Source organism: Podarcis muralis, chromosome 12 (genome assembly GCF_964188315.1).
Source record: "Podarcis muralis chromosome 12, rPodMur119.hap1.1, whole genome shotgun sequence".
Lineage (NCBI taxonomy): Eukaryota > Metazoa > Chordata > Lepidosauria > Squamata > Lacertidae > Podarcis > Podarcis muralis.
Window position 1 is genome coordinate 28,032,581 of NC_135666.1, and position 24,751 is coordinate 28,057,331.

The 24,751-nt window shown below is 40.0% G+C and overlaps 1 protein-coding gene across 3 annotated transcripts in view; it reads right to left on the minus strand.

The window, feature by feature from the left end:
• CDK6 (cyclin dependent kinase 6) overlaps positions 1-24,751 on the minus strand; it is a 98,019-nt gene that overhangs the window by 65,260 nt on the left and 8,008 nt on the right. For 2 of the 3 annotated variants that reach the window (XM_028751320.2, XM_028751322.2), the window contains exon 2: positions 22,153-22,647. In XM_028751320.2, coding sequence (XP_028607153.1) covers positions 22,153-22,385 — 233 coding nt within the window. In that variant the 5' untranslated portion in view covers positions 22,386-22,647. Of the gene's footprint in view, positions 1-22,152; positions 22,648-24,653; positions 24,673-24,751 lie in introns of those variants that run through there. The other variant, XM_077936937.1, reaches the window with a different exon arrangement.

Here is a 24,751-nt window from a genome sequence, read left to right on the forward strand (position 1 = left end):
ACCTAGATTATGGGCGCAAAACCAAATGTCTAGGCATTTTTTTTATATATAATACAAAGCTGAAAATGAACTGCAGCTAAAATATAATGTTCATTTATCACATTGTCTTGTCCTTCCCCTGCCCACCCCCTAATATTCTTAAGAGGGTCTCTTCTCCAGTCTTCGGAGTAGCTGGAAGTTGGAAGGCAGAAAAAGGTCCTCTCATCCTTCAACTCTGCAGTTTTAATATGAAATCTTAGCCACAGTACTGCGCCCAGAGCTCAGAAGCTGCTCACACTAATGATATTCCCGGTCACAAAATGTGCCTAGAACAATGGGAGTTTCGAACACTGCAAAGGAGTCCTTTGAAATAACTTTCATTTATTATGAAACATGACATGCAGAAAGATCCTGCTGAATCTGGGTACCAAACACACAGATATCTAGCAAGAGGTATTCTGAGGCATACGGCCACTGATTCTGGAAGCAGAATCTTCTTCTTTGGTGATCACTCGTAGCAGAGTAAGATTGTCTTCCAAGAACACGGTCTTAACAGTGAGTCTGTAAGTGCCTGTGGAGGCCAATTCTGGATCTACATGTCCTTCCACAGTGGAAGCACAAATTACCTTGAGAGTCTTTAAACCTCTTTTGTTGACCACCAGCATTACGCTTTCCATTTTAAAGTTCAGAATAGAGTAGTTGCTTTGGAAGATGATAATCAGGCAAGTTCCCCTGCATTCCCAAGTTATAGGTAAATTTTTTTCGGAGACACTGTTGCTGAAATCTTTCAAGGAGTTGAAGATGGCGCTTATAAGTCGCCCATGTTTCACAAGCATACAGTAAGCTTGGTAGTACAATAGCTTTGTAAACAAGCATTTTGGTTTCCCTGTGAATGTTCTAGTCCTCAAACATTCTGCACTTCAATTGGGAGAAAGCTGCACTTGCAGAGCTCAGGCAATACTAGATTTCAACATCAATGTTGGCCCTTGTGGAAAGATAACTGCTGAGGTAGGAGAAGTGATTGACACTTTCCAACGTTACACCATTGAGTTGGATTTGTGGCGCTGCAGAGGGGTTGTTTTGTGCTTGTTGCTGCAGCACTTTGGTGTTTTGGATGTTGAGTGATAGGACAAGCTTTTCGTAAGATTCTGCGAAAGCTTACACATTGTCATCAGCATACTGAAGCTCTATGACGGAAGTTACGGTAACCTTACTCTTTGCTTTCAGCCTACTCAGATTAAAGATCTTTCCATCTGTTCGATATATGATTTCTACTCTGGTGGGAAGTTTCCCTTCGACAAAGTGTAGGATCATGGCAATGAAAATAATAGATGAATACAGCCATTGCGACTAGCAGCCACTGAGTCTTATCCTCCCTGAATTTGTCTAATCCCCTTTTAACGCAATCCAAGACAACAGCCATCACTACATATTGTAGGAGACAATTACATAGTTTAACTGTCTGCTATGTAAAGAAGTACTTTTGTGTGTTCCAATATTCACTTTCATTGGATGACCCCACATATATCCATCCACTTTATCCACATCATGTATAATAGTATGCACCTTTATCATGCCCCTCTTTACTAATTTCTCCCCCCATCCAAATACTGTAGGCTTTCCTCATTGGGGAGTTGTTGCTCCAGGTCCTTGAGCACTTTGCTTGCTCTTCTCTGTGCAGCTATTGGTATGTTCAAAGGGAAAGGGAGGTGTATCAAGCAGTTTGCCCCCATCATCACCCTTTCCAAGAAGCATAAACTATGGAGAAAGGGAAGATCCAGTGAAAGCAGCAATTTACTTTTCCAAACTCGGTACATACCTCACAGCTGAATCTGCCCTAGACACGCACTCTTTCTAGGCTCCACTTTCAACTGCTTCCTACCAACTTTAATTTCTCTCTTGAAGATACCATCTGCCCCTTGTAAGTAAGTTGTGTATTCTATAATACCAGAGAGGTCACAATGCAGTTAAGAAAAATATAGTTAAGAAAAATGCTTTGCCTTTGTCTAGAACTTTTTCATCTTCAGATATCAAAGGAAGTTTGCAAATTGGGTAAGCATTAATATCCCAAAGAACAAAGAGCCGAACCAACCTGTAAGTGGAAGCACAGTAATCTTTCAGTTAAGATTCTGATCTGCCATTTCAGAGATTACCTGGGCTAAGCAGAGAAGCCCCAATTAACCCAGAGCTGAATGGGGCTTGCACTAGCTTACAGGCTTCAGCCACATTCATTTTCAAGTTAAAGGAAAATTGGAAGATGAGTTCCTGAAGTACTTCTACCTTGCAGTAGACAAAGAGTCAACAGAGAAATAACTAAAGGGTGAATTTAAATATCTGTTAATTTTTTTAAGCAATGTAATATTTTTATTGTACAGATGATGCTTTATAACATGGTATCTTCTAGCAAATCCAGTGAGAGATGCTAGACTTCAGCGAAGCTAGCTCAGGTAGCTTGATGAATGACAGGAACATAGTTGCACTACATATATTTTAAAAGTACAGAAAAAGAACTGGTATAGAATAATGGCTTGCAATTATACTGGGTTTGTCCGTGTGTCTGTCTAGATGTAGCGGTAGCTAGATTACCTGTGAATGTAGCTGCTCACGCAAAATGCCTACTTGTGAATTCACCGTAGTTTGGGAGGAGGGGACTCATGGAACTGTGGTGGAGCAGAAACAATCCATGCATGAACTCTCCCTTCCAGCATGAAACTGTTTACATGACTCAGTGACCATCACCATGTGAAAGGTCCTTTGCATCTTCTCTGCCATGGCTTATGTATTATCTGGCCTTGGAAACTAGTGCACTAAAAGTAGATATGTGTCTACCGCTGCAGTCACAAAAATGAATTATGAAGCCTTTACCAAATCCATTTTTTAAAAATTCTAATAGATTAGGCATCTCTTGGAAACTGAGAAGTGGTAGGCTTATCATGCAAAGAGAAAACCCCACACACTGAGAAATAAAGGTACCAACCCATTCTGCCTCACCCTAACGGTAAAAAGGTAAAGGTACCCCTGCCCGTACGGGCCAGTCTTGACAGACTCTAGGGTTGTGCGCCCATCTCACTTAAGAGGCCAGGGGCCAGCGCTGTCCTGAGACACTTCCGGGTCACGTGGCCAGTGTGACAAAGCTGCATCTGGCGAGCCAGAGCCGCACACGGAAACGCCGTTTACCTTCCCGCCAGTAAGCGGTCCCTATTTATCTACTTACACCCGGGGGTGCTTTCGAACTGCTAGGTTGGCAGGCGCTGGGACCGAGCGACGGGAGCGCACCCCGCCGCGGGGATTCGAACCGCCGACCTTTCGATCAGCAAGCCCTAGGCACTGAGGCTTTTACCCACAGCGCCACCCACGTCCCTAACGGTACATCTATACAAATTCTAAGTAGCCTAGAACAGTTTCAAATCTTGTGTCCTTGCCCGTAGTATAAATATGCCAATTTAAAGTTATTTCTTTATCAGTCTTTCATGCAACAAAAACCTTCCTCAGACACAAGGACAGGTTCCAGTTGTGTACTTGCAGCGGCGTTTTCCTACATAGGTAAAACAGCCGTTTTCAAGGATCAAAATAAGAATAGGCAAATTCATGGAGGAAAAAAGCACTCTGAGTCATGATGGCTATGTGCCATGTCTGGTATCAGAGGCAGTATGTCTCTGAACACTATTTGCTGGGGGTCGTGAGCAAGAGGCTGCTACTGTGCTCATGCCTTTTGTCTGATCCTGCAGAGATCTTCTTAGATTCAGTTAGGTAAGGAACATGGACGGAGTGCCTTTGCATAGCAGGACCACTATGGGCTGAAGTCACTAGTTAAATTTAAATTCCCTGAAATTTGTCAGGAGTTAATAATTTGCAATATATTTATATAAATCATGTATCACAGTAAACAAACATAGAGGAGCCAGGCAGGTATGAGATCTGAACATAAACATTGGAAAATATTTCCAACTGTATGTTTCTGTTAAACAACATTTACTTAATTTTTAAACACCTTTTTTGCCAAGTATTTAATACATTGGCAAAGCTACTCTTTCACCTAATGCAGTATTTTTAAAAAGATTCCTCTGTGTAGAATGTGAACACCATCAATATTCTGCACATTTCTTCTAGAGGTCAATCAAATACTTACAGCTGCCAGGTCCCTTGGCTGTAAAGGGTTTTGCACCTCTGGCTCCTGACTGTATAGTGCTAGTGATTTGGGGGTTGGTGGCATCGTTACTGTTTTCATTCATTTATTTTTGTTGTGCATTCTGTTTCATCATATAATGTTGTCATGATGAATTATCTTGGGAAATACACAACTGGAAAAGTGGTATAAGTTTAATTAACAAGTAACATTAAACTACAATATGTTTTAACATCTTGCCCAAGTTACTTGGCTTGATATTATTATTCTACCCATGTCCATGGCAAGCAAGTGGAGGATGATTCGTTCTGGCCAAGTTTCTGTGGCTGGGTTCTTTTAGTGACTGATCAACCTCCCTGTCAAACTGAGTATTTTGAGTACTCACTGCAGAATCTGAGTGCGTAGGACAGGCTAAAAATCCAAGGGCACAATCCACCAGGGTCCTCTCCAGTACAGAGAGCACTGCTAAGGAACAGGACTTCAATGAGATCTGCATGAGATAATTCCCTGGCATATTTGTATGCACCTAGCAAACAAATATGGAGTAGAACTCAAGAGTTGTTACAAAGCTTATTTGAAATCCAAATATCTATTTTACTTTCTGGAAAGTGTGAGGAGGGCTTTTAATTTATTTGTTTTGTTACATTTTTAATCCACGCTATACACAATTCATCAGAAATAAATAATGGGCCACTTTCCCCAAAGTCTCAGAGAAATAAATATGTTTTTCACTGTCCATGGAAAGAATGTGATTGGGGGCAGGTGGCAGCAGCCACAATTCAGTGGGGAGGGAATTCATGACTGGGATTCCAAAACTGCCCTGGAGAAAGTTACCACTAGACAGGCCATGCTACCAGGTTGCAGAATGATGGCAACCACAATTTGTTCATAAATTCTATGAGACACTTTGAAAGCACAAATATTATACATATCAATATTTCATTATATCAAGCAATTGGTATCCAGGGATGATGATGATGATTATTTTTTTTATTATTATTATTGATAATTTATATGCAGCCCATCTGACTGGGTTGCCCCAGCCACTCTGGGCAGCTTCTAACAAAGTATAAAACCACAGTAAAACATCAAACAATAAAAACTTCCCATTACAGCTATTTGCTTTATTTTAATTTCTTTTCTTTTTTTTACTGAACTGTATAATATATTTTTTAAACAAAATGTGGGTATCTGCCTTGATATTTTGAGATCCAAATAATTCAATGCCATGCCTTAGGAATACCATTTAAAGCTACCCACATGTGAATCTGTTGGAACAAGTTTGTCAATTCAAACTGTCAGGTTCTGAGTTACAGATAGGTAGCCGTGTTGGTCTGCCATAGTCAAAACAAACACAAAAAAAATTCCTTCCAGTAGCACCTTAAAGACCAACTAAGTTAGTTCTTGGTATGAGCTTTCGTGTGCATGCACACTTCTTCAGATACCCGGTGGTAGTTGGTGGTCAGTGTTCTGTTGGGAGGGTGGTTGTTGTTCTCCAGTGGGTTGAGAGGTGTTGTGTTGTGAAGTTGTTGCTTGTTCTGCTTTGTCTTGTTGTTGTATGTGTTGAAAATACTCCTTCAGGCGTAAACGGCGGAAAAATGCTTCCAAGTCCCCGCAGAACTGAATCATGTGTGGGGATTTGGCAGGGCAGAATGACAGTCCACGTGAAAGGACAGTCCACGTGAAAGTATCTGAAGAAGTGTGCATGCACACGAAAGCTCATACCAAGAACTAACTTAGTTGGTCTTTAAGGTGCTACTGGAAGGAATTTTTTTTGTTTTGTTTTGTCAGGTTCTGAGTACAAGAGGACTGTTATAATTGTGTATAGTCGTACCTTGGATCCTGAACTCCCTGGAACTCAGACGTTTTGGCTCCCAAACGTCGCAAACACGGAAGTGATTGTTCCGGTTTGCGAACGCTCTTTTGGAACCTGAACATCCGACAGTGATTCTGCGGCTTCTGATTGGCTTCAGGAGCTTCCTGCAGCCAATCAGGAGCCGCAATTTGATTTTTGAACATTTTGGAAGTCAAACGGACTTCCGGAACGGGGGGGGGGGGGGGAGAGCAGGATCATTTCCACTGGTGCCCAATGAACGTGTTTTAAAAACCAAAGAACATAAGGTAAGCCTGCTGGATCAGGTCAACAGCCCACCTAGTCCAGCATCCTGTTCTCACAGTGGCTGACCAGATGCCTGTGGGAAGTCTGCAAGCTGGACATGAGTGCAAGAGCACTATGCCCACCTGTGATTCCCACCAGCTGGTATTCAGAGTAATAATGCCTCTGTATATGTACCTACATGTATTTTCTACATGCATTCAGAACAACATCTAGAAGACTTTAGATATGCATATCTAAAGCATGGTTTCTAATTGCATTTATACAGAGCATATGGAGGTATAGTTTGTTTGTACATGAATAGGCTCTTTTAATAGCGATGCTGAATGGGGAGGAGAGGGGAGGGGTAGCAGGTGTGACTCCACTTCCCAAGTGCATGCATTCAGTGTACAATATTGTAACATATTCAAAATCCTAACTCCCTCTGTTCAAGACAAAGGAATGCACACCTGCAGATCTTCTGAATAGCTTTTTCTTGACAAAGGGCTTATGCGGAGCTCAAAGACTCTCAGTAGGGCTACCTAGTGTTCCACAACCAAGATAAAATTATATAATTTGTTTTAATACAGTTTAAGCTGCAACACTATGCCCACTTTCTCAGCAATACAATGTGGGTCAATGGAGAGCCATGTGCATCAGGTTGTTAGTCTCATAGAATTCAACAAGTTCATTTAAATCAAAGTACTTAATCCCAACCAGGATGTAGATTGGAAGGTAAAACAATTAAAGCTTGGTCTTGTCATTGTGGAATTATGCACACATTAGGCTTTTGTTCTCATTTACTCCAGAGTACTAGCCATCAGCATCTGCCCACAGCAAAATAGAGTTCTCAGTTACTTCAAGCCTCTCCTTAGAGAGTGTGTAATAAGTGTGTAGCTACCTAATTACAAATGGAGTTGTTGGTTCTACATACAGCAACAGGGCAACATGTACACAAATCCTGAAGTTTCACTCCTTCACAAAACACATTTTAGGAACACATCAGTCTGTCTCCCAGGCATTAGTTCCCTAGGACAAATATATGGTGTAGGTTAGCCAATCACAAATATAGCCAGCAACTGTTCCCATAGACACAGAAGCACTTCTAGCAGCTGCATTAGTGGGAGTTGTTACATGCCAATATGCATGGTTAACCAGTTCACACAATATGGTTATCCATGGGAGTGCCAACCTGTGCGTGCAGCCATTGTATATAATTTGTGTGCAAAGAAGCTATGTGTACCCAATCCTAAGACTATATTACGGATTTAGCTGTATTAACATGAATGCCCTCTCCCAAGTAACTATAGTTCTAGGGATTCAATTATCAATTAATCAGTTTATTACAGTCATAGACCAGCAGTCAGAGAATAGAATATTAAGTGGATAAAAAACAAAACTGATAATTAAAACAGATAAAAACTAAAAACAAATAAAAACATTCAGTAAAACAGACAATTAAAACAATGTACAACAATGAATTTAGACACACTGTGAAACAATAAACTATCCCAGGGAGTTGACTCAGAGTCACCCATGGAACCGGGTTTGGGGATTTTCATGCCGGACTATTTTGAGTTGGGCGATGGTCTGTGTCTACCGATTTGCACACAGAATCTGGCGACCATCCAGGTCGTCTTCTGGTCTTTGCCTAACAGCAAAAGGTCAAATTTTTGCTTTTGCGGGAGGTCGGCGAGCCTCACCAGGAGGGGATCAATGAACTTACTGCGTGCCTCTTCGTAAAAGGGACATTTAAAGAATAAGTGTTCTAGGCTTCCTATCTCTCTCAATGGACAGGTGCAAAGTCTCTGGGCATAGGGGACTTTTCTAAAGGCTCCATCCAGGACCGGCGAGGGAAGAGCCACGCTTCTGGCAAGTGTAAAGGCCCTTCTTGCATTTCTAGATATGAGAAAGGAGAGATATGCTGCCGGTGCGGCTATGTATCTCTCGATTTCTCCAATTCTATAGTCGGGGCACCTTGCGCAGTCCTGTTGTCTCTCAGTATCTAATATTCTTTGCCTGACCGTGGCTTTTGCCTGGTGCAAGCCCAGACTTAGAAAAGCTTGAGGGGCAAAACCCAGTTTCTGGAGGGTGTTCAGAACTGCAGTCTGCCAGCCTGACTAGAATTGGTAGCAGAGGATCAGTGGGGCTATCCCTCGGGGGAGCAGATTCAATGTCAGCCATTTGTATATAGATGTTAAGCAAATGCTAGCCTCCACTCTCATCATCCCCGTTTCCAATCTCACCCATGCGTTTGAGACACATCTGGGGACTTGGAGGAGAGCTCTAAGAAATCTAGATTGAACTCTCTCAAGGGGGGAGAAAGCAGAGGAAGGCAGACCCAAAAAGGAACCATACAGGAGTTGTGCCAAAGTTTTGGCCTTGTATAATTTTAGAGCTGCGGGGACAAAGAAGCCCCCTTGTGCTCTGAAGAATTTAAGAATACAATTTGCAGTTTTATCAGCTGAACTCCTGATGGAGTTTATGTGTAGTTCTAGGGATCTTTAAGCACAACACTTTGTCCAAAGTACACTTGCTAGGATTCTCCGGGAGATACCAGGTTTAAAACTGGTTTAAAACTGTAGTAGGTATACCCAGTGTCAGCACCTCTGAATTAACAATAGTGGGAAGAACATTCTGAAGATCTTGAAATATTTTGAAGACAGTAAACTGAACAAGTACCCTTTACCCTTCTGTCCCTAATTGAGCATAAATATCTACAACTGCAGCCACAAATGCTATCTAAACTGAGCACCTTTAAGTAGAACATGTATTAGGCCTTAATACTACAAAACAACTTCAAGCAATGTCTCTGCCAAATATTTCTGGAAGAAGCAGACAACTCCATGAGAAACACCCTCTTGCTTGGGTAAGAATTCTTTATTACAAACTGTATCCTTTTTATATCCACTGTGAAAATCATACAGATGTGTTTCCATAACAGTTGCCTACTATGTTAAGAATAATGAGTTACTCAAAAGTACTTCTGGGTTGCCCCTCCTACCCACCCATTTTCTGCTTATTATAACTTTGTAACAAGCCAGAACATGTGAAAAACTTGCTTCAAAAGGCTACATTATGTGCAGGTATAATAAAGAGAAATGCATCCAAATTAATACATGATTTGCCTACTGAATGCCGTAAATACAACCTATTGTATGTTTTCATTCTTTACAACGATTAAAATTAAGAAAGGCAAGAGAAACATCAAGGAGAAATGTTGGGTTCCCAGCTGCAGTCCCTCTTCCTCTCTCCCTTTCTACCTGCCCCTTTGCCATTTCCTTGGCAGTGGCAAGGAACTATCAGCATTACCAATAAGGCATCACCTGTGGCCTCAAGTTTTTAGGAGTCTAAAGATCTCTGGAGGGAAAGAAAGGCTCTGTGCAAAAATGCACCCAGTCTGTTCCAGAAACAATTCACCAGGCAGGTAAGGAAGAGTTGTGGCAACATCCTAGCAGGTGGGCAGCTGCTGCTTACGGGGAGGGATACAGGTAGGGGGCCTGTTGGTGCAGTGCAAAAGCATTGGTGGAGTCAGTCTGGCACTCCTGCCAGTGTGTCTGCACTGTGCTGACCTTTCGTGCCCCTCTTCCTCCAATTAAGCAGTAGCAATCTACCTACCAGGAAACTAGCATAGCAGCTCCATCCCACCTGACCAGAGGCTTCTGGCCTCCTCTCTCTTGTTTTTCAACTCCATTTGGTACTGGTGGCTGTTTTTGAGACAAAACTATTTGCATGCCACTGAGCTAAAACAATATTCTGGGGAAACTGATCTGTACATCCCGGGTAAGTCACATCATACAGTGGTTTTGAGACTGTGCTACTTTATACTATAGATGAGGGACTGCTTGTCTGAATACCCCCTATGTAAACAAACAAACAAACAAAAAACAAAACAAAACCCCAATCTTCCTGCATATGGAATATAAGCAAATCAGGAGGAAGTCTGGGGTAGAGCTATTTTTGCATGGCCAGCAAGATGTTGATTTAGTGGACCATTTAAACATGCAGTGCCTCACTTGACACAGAACAGTATCAGAAACTTGGTAATGTGCAGAACAGCTCTGAGCCAATTCTCACATGTATGTTCATCACCCTACCTGCAGAACCAAGAAATGACTTGCACCCATGAACAAACCATCATCGTCTATTTACCACACAGGAGTTTCAGACCATCCAGTATTAACATATCCCAGTGGTGTCACGTTCACACATTCAGCTGCTAGTCATCAACTGCTGAGTAATCAAATGATGAGAACGCAATAGGTATGCATGGAGGCGTGAACAAGGTAATATACAGGTGATGGCACTGAACTAGCAAGGAAGTTGTTATATTGCATCTTATTGGGCAGCAGAGGGTTCATAGGATGAGGTCTGGACAGATTATGCTCTTTGTTTTATTCCTATGTCAGCATGCACACAAGCGAGTTCTTTTGAAAATGAAGTAAACAGCTCAGGATCAAGGCCAACCCAGTAAGGTCAGCCTGGGCAATCTTTCAGTACACAGTTTTGCCTTTGGGCATCTCCACAGTACTGATTCCTCTAGTCCTAGACTTTTTTTGAGGTGTCATTGTCCTGACTGCCAAATTCTACCGTGGTTTGGGGATGGAGACAAATGTCTGGTAGGGACTAGGCTGAAACCACCAAACAAAATTTTGACTTCCACAGCTTGTGCCCAAGAGTTATAAAGGCCAGTGCCTCATTAACACACCATGTCACCAGCCCTGTAAAAGGTCTCATTGTTAGGCATCAAGGAAACAGCGCCCAATAATGTGTTCTTTCCATCCCTCCCTTCTTGCTTTTTCAGTACATCACTCTTTCCCAGACATGCTAACCCTTCTTAATCATTTTTGTCTGGAGGTATATTTCTTTCTTTCTTTTTAATAGTTTAAAGAGAAGCATGCCTAGTGAGATGTCACTATAGCCAACACTTTATCCTAGGAGGCAGCTGGACCTATTCAATGAACAATAATAATTACAGCACACATCTACTTTTCTGCTCAGATGTCTTCTTCAATTGATTGACCAGGCACAAACTGTGAATCGAGGGATGTCTGAGGAATTCATTCTTTGCAAATTGTTATATGAAATGACTCGACCCACGCTTCCCAGTTAATGCATAGATCAGAAATTAGCTATCCTAAAGATTTCATACATCTCCAGATGTTATCAGCAGTTATAAACTAATAAAAATACACATTTAAATACTCATTTTGAGAGAAAATATATAGTACATACATATTTAAATATTGAGTTTTGGATAAGATGAATTCACAGCGCAATTCTGTATTTTTCAACTCATAAGTTAAGTTCAGCTGAGTTCACTGGGGAGAGTCTCAAGGGAAGAATTAGAAACCTTCCTGCCCGGCCTGCGATTCCTCACCCCTGGAGTTATGACTTCTTTAAGAAAGATGAATTTTGAGGACAAAGAGTTGGTACTACAGGGAAATTCTGGGAACCAGGCATAAGCTCCTGCAAAGAACAGTGGGCGGGGTCATTAGACTATGGTCCTATACATACTTACCAGGAACTGGAAGTAAGTCCCACTGAAATAACTGGGATGTACTTCTGAGTAAACATGTCGCACTGAACTGTGAGGCAGCAGACCTTTAGGTAACTGAGGGGGATAGAGCTGGAAGAATGAAGAAAATGGGGCAAGATATGCACTGAAGGGCTTTTGATATTCATAGATGAGTTATGGCTGGCACAACCATCTATACGGCAGCTAGGCAAAGCCTCCATACGTGGAAGACACATCAATTGATATCAATAAACATTACATCCTATTTAAGATTGACAGTGGCAAGCAAGTTTTACTGTATCTTAAGTGAGAAATTAATTTGCAGCTTGTTTCAAAAAGCCATGGCTTAGTGAAGTGATGAAATGTTGTCTCAAAGGGTAGGAGCAAAACCATGGTTGCTAATGAGGGAACATCTAGTCGCAGAAGCATTATTAATGCACAAGAAAAATTAAGTTCTATGGCAGCTTTTGATTATGTACTGTAATCAAAATACAACTTTTGCACAGAATCACTAGCATTGCTTGGATAAAATAATTTGTTTTTCTTATGGAAGCACTGAACTACAGAAAGGATAATACTTAATTTGTAAAATAGAGTCAAATAAGGAAACTTCCAATGATGAATGTGTTGTTCTGAATATCCTGAAGAAGCAACTCTTTACCCTGTCCTTTAACACTTGGCAGATTTTTAGGAAACACCCTGTTATCCCAATTGTAAATTGTTTTAACTGATTTTAATATTGCATATTTATACTGCCCTGGGCGGACCAAAAATCCAATAAATTAATAACTCAAAGTCTCTAACAAGGCTACAGCAGAAATAATGCTGCCCTCCCAACTTTGTAACCTTGCCGTCAAATACAGAATTACTTTTTTTGCAATTGTGATAACTTTCTGAAACGTATTAAAATCACTTCTACATTATAAACCATTTGAATCACAAATGTGCAGTGTGTCTACCCTCTGCATCTTTTGTTGACTTTTTTTTAAAATAGCGCTTCCTAATTTCCCATAATTAATTTCTTTAATCTCAAACTCTTCCTCCTCCAGTTCACTAAGTTCATTTTATTTGGAAATAAAATCAGGCAGCTTCTCTCTGATAACTCTGATAGTTAATCATATGTGTGGGGATAAAATAAAATAAACTGCCTTTTAATCTTGCTTTTTAAAAGTAAATTTTGAAGTGAGATTTCTGATGCAGTGCTTTGACAAATGGGCTATCCAAAAAAAAGGTAGGACTTTACTCTGTGTGTGTGTGTGTTTATCTTCCCACAATTTTTAATTTCAAATTTTGAAGTGGAGCATTACAAAGTATCTCTGCTCTTGTTGAAACTTTCAAACTGATCTTAATTTGCTGGGGTTCCCCTCCTGCCCGAGAGAAAGTACATTTGTTAACTTAATCTGCTTTCTGAAAGTTTTTTTTTAAAAAGCAGGGTTTAGTGTAGACATAAAATAAAATAAAAACTCCACTTAAACTGTTCTATCATTTAGTTCATTTGTGTCACTTTCTGTAATTTCCCCCAATATCTTATTACCAGTAAGTACTTTCCAAACTCCTACTGCCAGGCAAAAATGAAAGCACTATTAGTTAAGAAATGATTGAGGTGGCTTGCTCTAATCAAATTAAACCAGCCAAATGTTCCTTTCAAAGGTAACTGTCTACTCAGCAGCTGTATGCAAACTACCAGATCAAATGTGGAGGGGGGGGGGAATAAAGATGCAAAATCCTCCCCCCTCTTTCCAGAACTCCCATTTACACTATAAGTCTAGCTTGAAAGATTGAGAGAAACAAAACCCATGCGCAGGGAAATGCATTCACACAACACTTGGAGAAGAAATGTGCTAGTCTGGGAAACATTAAAGCTGACACAGCCAGTATATATCATGATTATTCTGAGAGGGGAATTCCTCAGAAATATTAAACAGCAACAGATACTTTGAGTCATTACCCAAGTTTCATCTGTAGAGTTTCATCTACATATGTTAAAACTACCCAATACTTCATGGCAAGAAAATATATATATCCCATTTTAAAGCAAGTCTTTTCATTCTGCTGAGGTTAGATTAACAAGCTTCAAATAAAGTGATAATAACTCATTTTATATCTTCAATAAACAAACATGGGGAATGCCTACAACAACATGGGCACACCAAAATCTGTTTTCTTTTCCTATTGTTCTCTTTTCAGCAGCCCCACCTTCTCTAGGAATTATAGAATTGTATTATAAAGCTAAAAATGACTATTTAAAACTGTGTGACTTTCTGATCATAACCTACATGCACACTTGGTTATATTAGTCAGGTTCCTTCCCAAATTAGTTGACTCAGTTTTTCAGTGGAAACTCCAGGATCAACAAAAGAGTTTACAAGAATTAAAGGTCTACGTGTGCCCTTTAACTTTTATTAGAAATGACTTCTGCTGTGGTAACTTCACTGACAATGACAAGTGAACATTTATTTACTAAAATTTATATACCACTTCATTGTAAGAAAAATAACCCACTGTCCACTCAGAGTAGCCCTTTGGGGTCCCAGAGGCCTCACATGTCTCTTTCCCATCACCTGCTATCTAATTACTGCATCTGAATAAGCCAGGTATTGATCCTGGTAACTTCTGCGTGCAAAGCTTTTGCTCTGCCACTGAGATTAAGTCCCTTCCGGTTTAGGCCTGATCCCCTAAAATCCAACTCCCAGCCATACTATCATGCAGAGGGCTCATGATAAATCCTGTCCCTGGAAATTGTCAGAAATTATACTTTCCGTGGCATGATAAAAATGGGATTTTGTGCTCTTCTGTTACTTGGCACAGATCTGACAGTCCAACATAAGATGGTGTATGATAATTTGGGAAATATATATTTATCTCTTCTAAAATCAGGAAAATATTTGTGTGTTGCCAAGTACACTAATATATGTAAAAGTCTCACTGGCCTTGTTTCTCATATAATGGTAAACCATAGTTAATAGTTTACTGTGAATCCCTAGCTCTTGGTCACTTGTTTCCATCCTACTGTTCAACCATGGAACAGACTCCCATGAGAGGTAGTGGACTCTCTTTGCTTTGAGGTTTATAAACAGAGGCTGGGTGGCCATCTTTCATATATGGTCTAGCTGAAATTCTTGCATTTCGGGGAGTTGGACGAGATGACCTTTGGATACCTTCCAACTCTACAATTCTATTATACTATGCTCATGCTCAGAGAAAATAAACCATGACCCTTGGCTTAGCATTATGTCTGAACCAGGCTTCTGGTTGCTTTTACTCCCAAAGAACCAGGATCTGTAGCCAAGATTTGCTCTTGCCTTAATCATGGTTTGTTGGAGCAAAACAAACCACAATCTCTGTCTCAGTTGTAATGCTAAGCAAGGGATTGTACTTTGTTTCCTCTGCACGCTAGCAAAGAGGAGACAAAACAGCCTTGAAAGGTGTGTTAACAGCAAATAACAATTAGCTCTGGTTTACCCTGACATGCAAACTGGACCAATGAAGACATTGGCACCAATTCACTTGTAAACGCTGTATAGCAGAAATGATCTTAATATCAATGTAGTTATTTATATTTATTTGTATGCAGCTAATATGTCAGTCTACCACTTTTATGAAAAAACTTATTGTACGTCAGGAACTATGGCAGTTAATTGAGAAGCATTTTGAGTTTTGGCCATATGAATATTTCCTTTTAAAACCTTTTTCTCAGAGGAAAACTTAAAACCACACTACACCATTCTCCATGGAAACTGACAAAACATTTTTTCCTATAAATAGCAAGTGCTTTTCAGCTCAAATGTATAGCACTTCAAAATGTTACCAATGCTTATTTCATTACAACATTATTGCTATTATAATATGGAACATATTTATTGAATAATTTATCTAAGCAAAGGAATGTCTTCTTTCGGTTCAGGAAAACGCTATATATTAATTACATATGACTCTTGTGCGTTTCTAAGCCCATATGTATAATATTTCAAAACCACTTGTTCATCATTGCATCAAAATGTGTAGAGTTTACGTAGAGAACACAAAGTAAAGCACACATATGTTTTGCTGACAAATGGAGTTCTAAAAATGCACCAAGAGTAATGATCATTCTTAATTCTAAGAAAGCTTGCTAGTCATTTGGGAGGCACTACAGTCCTATAGTGATACAGACAGATGATCCTGCACACAGCAGTGTCAAATTTCTTTTACTGTAAATGACCATCCTAAATACCCTTAAACCCCAAAAGATAAAAGGCTCTGATTTGCTACTCTTTCTTGGGCTATGTCAAGGAATTTACTGTCCTGGACTGCCTGTATATATTATGGGAATGTAAAGCAGGCAAAAGGTAAAGGTAAAGGACCCCTGGATGGTTAAGTCGAGTCAAAAGCAACTACGGGGTACAGCGCTCATCTTGCTTTCAGGCCGAGGGAGCTGGTGTTTGTCCACAGACAACTTTCCTGGTCTTGTGGCCAGCATGACTAAACCGCTTCTGGTGCCAACGGGACACAGTGACGGAAGCCTGAGAGCACGGAAATGCCGTTTACCTTCCTGCCACAGCGGTACCTATTTATCTACTTGCACTGGCATGCATTCAAACTGCTAAGTTGGCAGAAACTGGGACAGAGCAACGGGAGCTCACTCCATCGTGTGGATTCGAACGTGCAAGAGGCTCATTGCCTTGTTGCAACTTATTTAGGGAGTATAGGGTTAACTAGCTATGTATTCAGGCATCTGCTATTGCATGTGTGCAGGACACAGCAACTATCCTTGAGGTAGGGGGGAAAGTTTCTTTGCGCAAGCATAAATCCCTGCACTAATGGAACATTTTACCTACTGCTACATTAGATACAACCCAATAGAATTATCATTATAATATAAATGTCCATGCTCACTGCTGTGCATTTAACATGTGGAAGAAATGTTGACTGTATGAAAGAAGTTGTCTTCAAAAGGCACAAGATCACATGAAAGAACTGCTTTGGATCCAAGATGACAGTGAAACCTTGCTATGGGGTCTTATGAACAACACTGAATTGGCATAAAAATCAGTCCACGTGTGCTACAACAGGAACCATAAGGAATTCAAAGTTCAACAGCTGTGCAGGCAGGGGTAGGAAAACCTACCACAGTAACAATTAACTTCAAAAAAGAGAACACCACAAAATGCAGACATTAGTTAGAAGATAATTAAAGGGACAGACAAAAAACAGCCATGCCACTTAAGATGCTCACAACAAATGTCTTTCTCCTAATGTTAAAAGACAAAAGGCAATCCCAGAAGGAGCCATCATAGCTAAATTTTAAGAGGTCAATAATGTTATTCTGTTTGTTTGTTTATTTACACTGTTCAACTAACTAGACTTCCACAGCAGCTATATATGCCGTTCAAGGTATTCTGATCAAGGCTCCAGGCAGAAAGAAGAAATACTGTCAGCTTCTTCCCCATACAGCAAGGTGCTAACGACCATCTAAAAAGGGATGTCAAATATTGGTTAGGAATATAAATGATGAGCTTGGAAGTCCCTAGTGCAAATGTCAGCTCAGCTGCTGTCTCTTAGACTTAGCCTCAGACGGTCTACAGTAAGGGAATAATTATGGTGACCATACAGAGTTGTTGCAATAATTATATGTGAACTGCTTTGAGCACTTAGGAAAATCTCTCTCTAGCTCTCCATAAATATATAAATAATACACATATTTGGGAGGCAGAGAAAACACTTATCTTCATATCTTCATGTCTCCTGTGCTCTTCCAATTATGCTTTATGTAATTTTTTTTCTGTTTATTGTTTGGTGCCTGATTCTTCACAGAATATCCTCTAAGGATCAAATGAGAGTCTTCAAGAATCCCTGCCAATCTACATCACAAAGGTCATCACTTTTGAGTGCGCCTCCTGAACAGTCCCTTTTTTGGGTCATTTTTTTGGTGTGTGTTATCGTTTCATGTATTTAAAACAGAAACGAATGGTACCTATTGAGTCCTGAGGGGTTTGGCACATTAACCTGTCAGGCACCAGCAACACCCAACCTCAAAGCAAAACTTTAACCAGTATGTATGCCAAGACCTGCCCACCTATTTCAGAAGTCTGGTGTGGCTTGACAGGAACAGTGAGAGAAGTTGTGTCATCATTCAGACAAAGCCATACCGCAAGGCAGCTTTGTCAACCTGGCACCCTCCAGATGGTTTAGACTGCAACTCCCTTCAGCTTCAGGTTGTGAAAGCTTCTGTATGGTCATCACACCATGTGGAAAGTGGTTGGTGATGATAGTGAGAGGCCATCATTGGATGGGAGAGGTCCAACCATGTTGCTGGCACACCTGACAGGAAACAATATGGTTCGCAAGAGCTCTGTAAAACCATTTTCTTCAGCTCCTGTGGCATTTTTTTTTTTTTTTTTGAAAGTTGCACAAAGAATAGGAGCAATACTTTTTGGCCTCCCTAGAGGTTGTATTCCCATGTTTTAGGAGACATTGTTAGTTATACAATATCTCATGTAGTCTGATTCATGATTTTGGAGCTGAAGCTAATTTTCCGAAATTGGTGCCTTGTGAGTTAACAAACAAAAAAGGAAAAAGATAGGTTGTTTTCCCAAAAAAGAAATTGTGCACCAAGTGTTTTTGTGAGCTTAGAAATCACTGCTTTCATCACACATAACTAATTTTACTAGAGATAGCTACATATACCAGCATTTTGGGCTGCTTCCTAAGCAACAAGCACAGAGCTCAGATTACTGCATTCTAGTATGGCTTTTTTGTGTACCCAAAGCTTAGAGAATAACTCCTTAAAACATTTAACACGATATTTCTAGGAGAAAACAAAGTTCCAAGAGTCAAGTGGAGGGGAAACTACAAACATAGGTATTATCTGCCTATAGAACTTGAAGACACTGAACACTTTAAACTTTCAGTGACTACCTTTAATTGAAATGCAAATTACGATTTTTGCTATGACCTATGGTCCAAACAAATAAATTCTCCATTGAAAATGTAGCAATTTAGCTTAAAATATCCCAGTTCTGAGTCATATTCTATAAATGCAGATTCTAGTATATGCAAGCTAATGGAGCTGAATGCAACAAGTATAATCAGAAGAATTCTTACAGATGCATTACAGCAGGAAATACTCCTAATTTTACACACAGGAATTTCCTGAATCCAATATGTCATTTATTCCTGGCAAAGTCTCTCCTTTGTCTACGTATACTTCATGTTTTCCGCAAGCAGAGCAGCAGTAACTTACATAACTAGTGGACATATTTGTGCCAGATTTATCTACTGTGCACAATAAAGGCTAATTAAGCATTTCATCTTCTCATTTGAACTCTGGGCTGGATATACTAAGTTTATCTTACTAAATACATTTGAAATGTCAAGATTCTTAAAAAACAAAACACAGTAAGATGTGCTTATGTCCATGGTATGCCAAACAGACATTTAGACAAAAGACTGATTGGTTTTCTATGTAGGGGAAAGGTGAAACACAGAACATTTACACCCGGACAATTCTTTCCAAGGGAGCTCATAGTGCTCTAAACTGCAGATTCTGTTGCAAATGTTTCTAGGGTCAGATTGATTACGTAAGGCTGCTTATGTTCTGCACGTACCTAGACGATAGTGTTTGGCATTTAGGAAAGCTATATGAAAGAGCATTTCTTCAAGATCCTGCGCAGAGAGCTTTATTAGTCCTGCTACCTGAGGTTCTTCCAGGAATTAAAACATGGGTGTTCGTTCTGTGCCTTATCTTGGTGAAGTGATCTTGTTGATGTAGTTAACATCTGTAGTCCAAAGCTCCATGATCTGCAAAGGGACCTGGGGATGCAGCACTTTCACCCTAGCAGGGCCATCAGATTGAGGATTATGGCAAGGACATGGAGACTCAGGCCTCATTTGATTATTTGAAAGGGCAATCTGGTATTTAAGTTAATGGCTAAAATCTAAAAGATATATAACAAAATAAGAGGATTATAAAGTTATCTAAAATAAGAGAACACCCAAAACTTAGTTGGATATTATGCTATATGATCCAAACAGGGTTGCCCAAAATTGGGTCTCCAGCAGTTTTTATGACTACAACTCCCATCATGCCTAGCTAGCAGGGCCAGTGGCCAGGAATGATGGGACCTGTAGTACAAAATAACAGCTGGAGACCCAAGTTTGGGAAACCCTGATCTAAAGATATGGAAGATAGAGGGTAATAGAGAATGACACAAGTTGTTGCAATATGTTTTCTCTTCTTTATTTTATTGTTAGTGAAGATTAATGATACAACCCTGAGATACCTCCTCACAAATAGGCCTCATAATCAATTAGTTTTAAGATGATGGGCCTTCTAAACTTTGTTTTAGAAGAAATAAACATTCAGCCTTCTAAACTGTTACAATATTAATTTGATTGAGTGTTGGTCATTTATTTTGTATTTTATGATTTTATTTTTTAAGATGTTTCAATTATTTTTTTGTATGCCACTATAATATTTTTGGTCATTCAAAGGTATTACTATAAATAAATTGTATGCAGTCACTGTACAAGGCCTTTAAATATGTCAATTTTACAGTTTCTGGGTAGTTTAAGAATAAATGGTATTACAAATAACCAACAGAGTTTGTTAGGAGGAAGTCATATGAGACCAACACAGTTTCTTTATTTAAATAAAGAAGTGGTTTAGTAGAAAAAGATGCTAATTGTATTTGGATTTCAGCAAGACTTTTAACTTCCTACAAAAGCTTGATATATATGAGTATAAGGTAGATGAACAGTTAGTTGAAAACTGCACTCAGAAAGTAATAATTAACAGGTTTTAACTAGATTGTACTCTACTGAAATAAATGGAGTTTGATCAGCAGCAGTACTGGGTGGGATGAAATTATCTTTTGCACAAAATAATCCCATCCACCATCTTAAACAAACTACAGTTTACCCAGTCATCCTAATGACAAGACAGATCTTTCACTGTATCTAAAAAAGGCAGAAAATAAGGGTTTTCAAACCTACTTGACTTTGCACATATAAAATTACTTTGTAAACACAAATGTTACTGTTTATCTTAATGGATTCCAAAATAACACACTCAATGTGAAGATTTATAATGGATTAATTATATACTTGAGAGTTGCTTAGAAGATGTCACAAAAACTCCCAAACCTGATTCTTTCCAAATTCTATCATGATTCTTGGTATGTACGGGCACGATTTTCTATGATTAATCACCATTCAGACTTGAACCTCACATTATCACATATCTAACATGTTACTCATCTGAAGAAATGTATGATTAAAAGTACTGAGACTACACCCATGAAAGTGGTCAACGAGTCCTCTTCCCCAGCTATCACAATTACCAGCAAGAACACAATGAAAATAATGTAGATTTGAACACACAAGACTGTCTGCTTGCTGACAGGCAGTCTTGCACTGTTTTGAACAAAACTAAACTAAAGTTGTCATGTATCAGAGCAGCAATAATGAAAATGAGTCAGTTCTATTTTCTGACTTCTCCCACAATAAACAAACTTCAGAGTGATGAAGAACAAGAATTGCTGACAGAAATGGGACTACCACTGTGGACTAACAAGTAATGGCTCCTTTGGGAAGAAGGACGGAGTATGAATTTATTTTTAAAAATTAAAAAGTAATGTACTTCCAGGCCACATACAGCTGAGTTCTATACCATTTGTCAATCAATTGAGGTTCTGTTTCACTAGATGGCTTGTGTCCAACATACTTGCCAGACCACCACCTATCCCATGACCGACCATGATTTTAAGGTATGCTTTAGACTGATCCTTAGGCACACTGAGACATGAAGGGCAAGTCTGAGCCTCTTTTGGAAATGTTTTTTTTTTTAAATCAGGCAGAGATTTTGGTGGCCTGAATTAAGGTTGCAGCTGAGCAAGATTTCAACCTTTAATATTTTTATTTACATGTTCATTTTGAATTTTACATATTACTTTCAACATTTTAAGCATTAGAAAGCTACTTAACCAAGAACAAATTCTGAGCTTTCTAAAATTGCAGAATTTTCCTGCCTAGTATAAAAGATTCTTATTGCCACATAGGCAGTGTTTAGTAGCGCTAAAATAGCACCAGTTTTTACTAGGCACAACTAATACCCAGGACAAAAGAGCTTCTCTCTTTCTATTCTTCCTTTTTTTGTGCTGAAAAAGACCACAGCTTACATGTGGCTCCATGCCCATCCACTCAAATACTTAAGTCACACACCTATGCCTCTGGAGATGGATGTTTGAATGCGTGGGAGGCAGAGCTCAAGAAAAGGTGGGTTAGGCAGGTTGGCAAAACATACACTTGAGCAAACTTCAAATTCATTTCAGACAACTATTCTAGTGCTCAATCAAGCCACATACCCCAAACATGATGCTCAGAACACCCAAAGTGTATAACTGGGATACAGTTGGCCATATGCCTTGCCACCCCCACCCCCCGCACCTTCCTCACCTGACCACGTTGGGATGCTCAAATGTTTCCAGATGCTTCAATACAGCCACCTCACGAATGGTGGAAAGTGGCATCCCCTCTTCGCTTGTCTGCACCCGTACCCTCTTCAGTGCTACAAAACGTCCACCATTCTTCAGGTCCCGGGCCTTGAACACCTTCCCATAGGCTCCTTCACCAATCTCAGCTACACATTCATATTGTTGATCAGCTAGGGTCATGCTGTCCTTCTCCATGGTGACACCACTTTCCTTCTTCCCCAGTTTCTTTCTGTGGTGTTTCAGGTGCTGTGGCTGTTGCCCTTGTTCCCTATGTGCAAATCAGTCCTTAGTTGTTATTGGAACAGGGTGTCCAGATATTTTGACAGATGGACCAGCCTGCAGGATGGTTCTTGCACCCTTCCAGAACTGTAGTAATGCCCACGTGAGCCTTCTTGCTTAGCCAGTGGCAATTATATGGTAGTCTTTGGAATCATTATCTTTGTAAAGCTAATGAGATCTAAGGGACAAAAAAACAACCACCAAAGAGAACATAATTAGTATTAGGAGTATCTCTCCACCGGCTTCCATAATAGAATATTGCCATTAAACACTTTGTGTGCACATTTAGTTGGCATATGTAATACAACTGGCTTGCACACATTTAAGTGAAATGAGCCCTTTCAACAGTGCAATTACAAGAGGCAATGGGATGCAGATCAAGGGGACAGAATATTTGTGCTCTGTGAACTGAATTAAGTTAAATGTTACACTTGGACTTTATTATAAAAATTAAGAAATGTGCATTCTGCAGTTCATTCAGAATAATTTAGTCTGGTTCCAGAAATAAACAACCATCATTAAAAACATGGCAGGTAAAGCAGCAGCAGATTAAAAAACAAGCACAGCAAAATGGCAGAAAACTCACAAATCAAAGGCACATTGAAACAAACAAGTATTCCATACATAGCAAAAATAAAATAAAAATAAAAATGAAAAGAAAGATAGCCTGACAGATCTCCATAGGAATTTATTCCACAGTCTTGGTGCACCAATTAAAACACCCTGTCAGGAGTGCCTGCTTGTCTGACCTCAAGTAAGAAACTGGCATGTTATTTAAAACAACTGGTAGTGTTAGGCAGGTTTGGGGAGGTATGTGTGTCTCATTAGGTCTTCATCTGATAATAGAAGACATAAAGAATCCTAGACATATTTCTGTGCTTCAGCAGATGCAGCTGCCTGCTAACAAAATGTTCTCTTGCAAATAAGTTTTTTAAAAAGTTTTTCCATGTTGTACAATGCTATGCTAGGGAGAAATTCCCGTCCTTGCCCTAAACCTGTGGGTTGGCTGAATGGCACAGAATGTATTGCATGGCTAGGAGGCAACTAAACATGCTTGTCTGGATAAGCGGTAGTTCCTGGTTCCATAAAGATAAACCATGGTTAGCTGAAAATGGAAGAAAATGTTTCTAACCTCCTCCACGCAGCTAAATCTAGATGGGGAGCGATGATGTACAAGTTCAAGGCTAACTGGGGTTTGCTGTTATAACTGAATTCACAGGCAACCAACAAAGCACAGTTAGGGTCACTGCTCTGCCTCAGGGGGACTGTCCAGCAATGACCAGAACACCAAGTCAGGGGCTACAGTGCTACCAGATAAGGAGCCAGACAAAGTTCCTGGGACTAAGCCAAATGTTGGTGATCAGATCATTAAACCTGGTAAACAGGTGCCCATTGAAAGAGCTCCCCAAAGCATCTGGTCTGAGGAACCAAGTGCCCCCCACAGTATCACACAAGACCAATGGTGCAATATATTTTTGCTGGTTCAAAAACATTCTTATATTAAGAAACATGCCAAGTGGGAGGCCATGGAAAGCTGGAGAAGTGTCTGTCTTTATGCTAGAGTTGGCCCTTTAAGAGACTCTGTTTTCCACAAGGCGACAATGACCTTTTATCCACACTCTCCGTGTCCAAGCAGATTTTTTCAAGGAAAGCTCTGGGGTGAATAAAAGAGTACTTAGACACAGAGCTTTAAAGCATGGCCTGAGCCTGGAAAGCGTGGGGCAAAATTTTAAGTGTTGATAAGCCCTTAGCTATGATGGAGTGGACTGCTGCTTCCAACCCTTGTTGGATGGAGGAGTTGCTCACTAGGAGCTATCCGTGGTGCTGCAACAACCAACCTGTGTTGCTGTCTTTCCCAATGGACACCTCCCAAGTTCTGACCTGATAGAAAATTAAACAGGAAAGCACCACTAAACCATGGTTTGCCTATTATACGCCTGAAAGTTGAAACCAAAATGTGGGTTTCCTGCTACATCCAAGCCAAGTCACAAACACAAATCAGCAATAAATATACAAAAATATATTTAATACACCAGGAAAAACAATGGCACAAGCTGTACCCTTAAAACCCCAAAGGTTTGATGAAATAAAAAATTTAAAAAGTCCACCTAGCCTTTAACAAACAAAGAGAGAGACCTCTTGGAATTCAGGTCCAGGGTCACTACAGAAAAAAAGAAAACAAACCTGTTTCTTGTGAAATACAACCTACCATCCAGAATGGACAGAACCTGGATGGCTTCATCTGCAGGTTTCAATTCTCAAGGGACAACACACGGAATAAG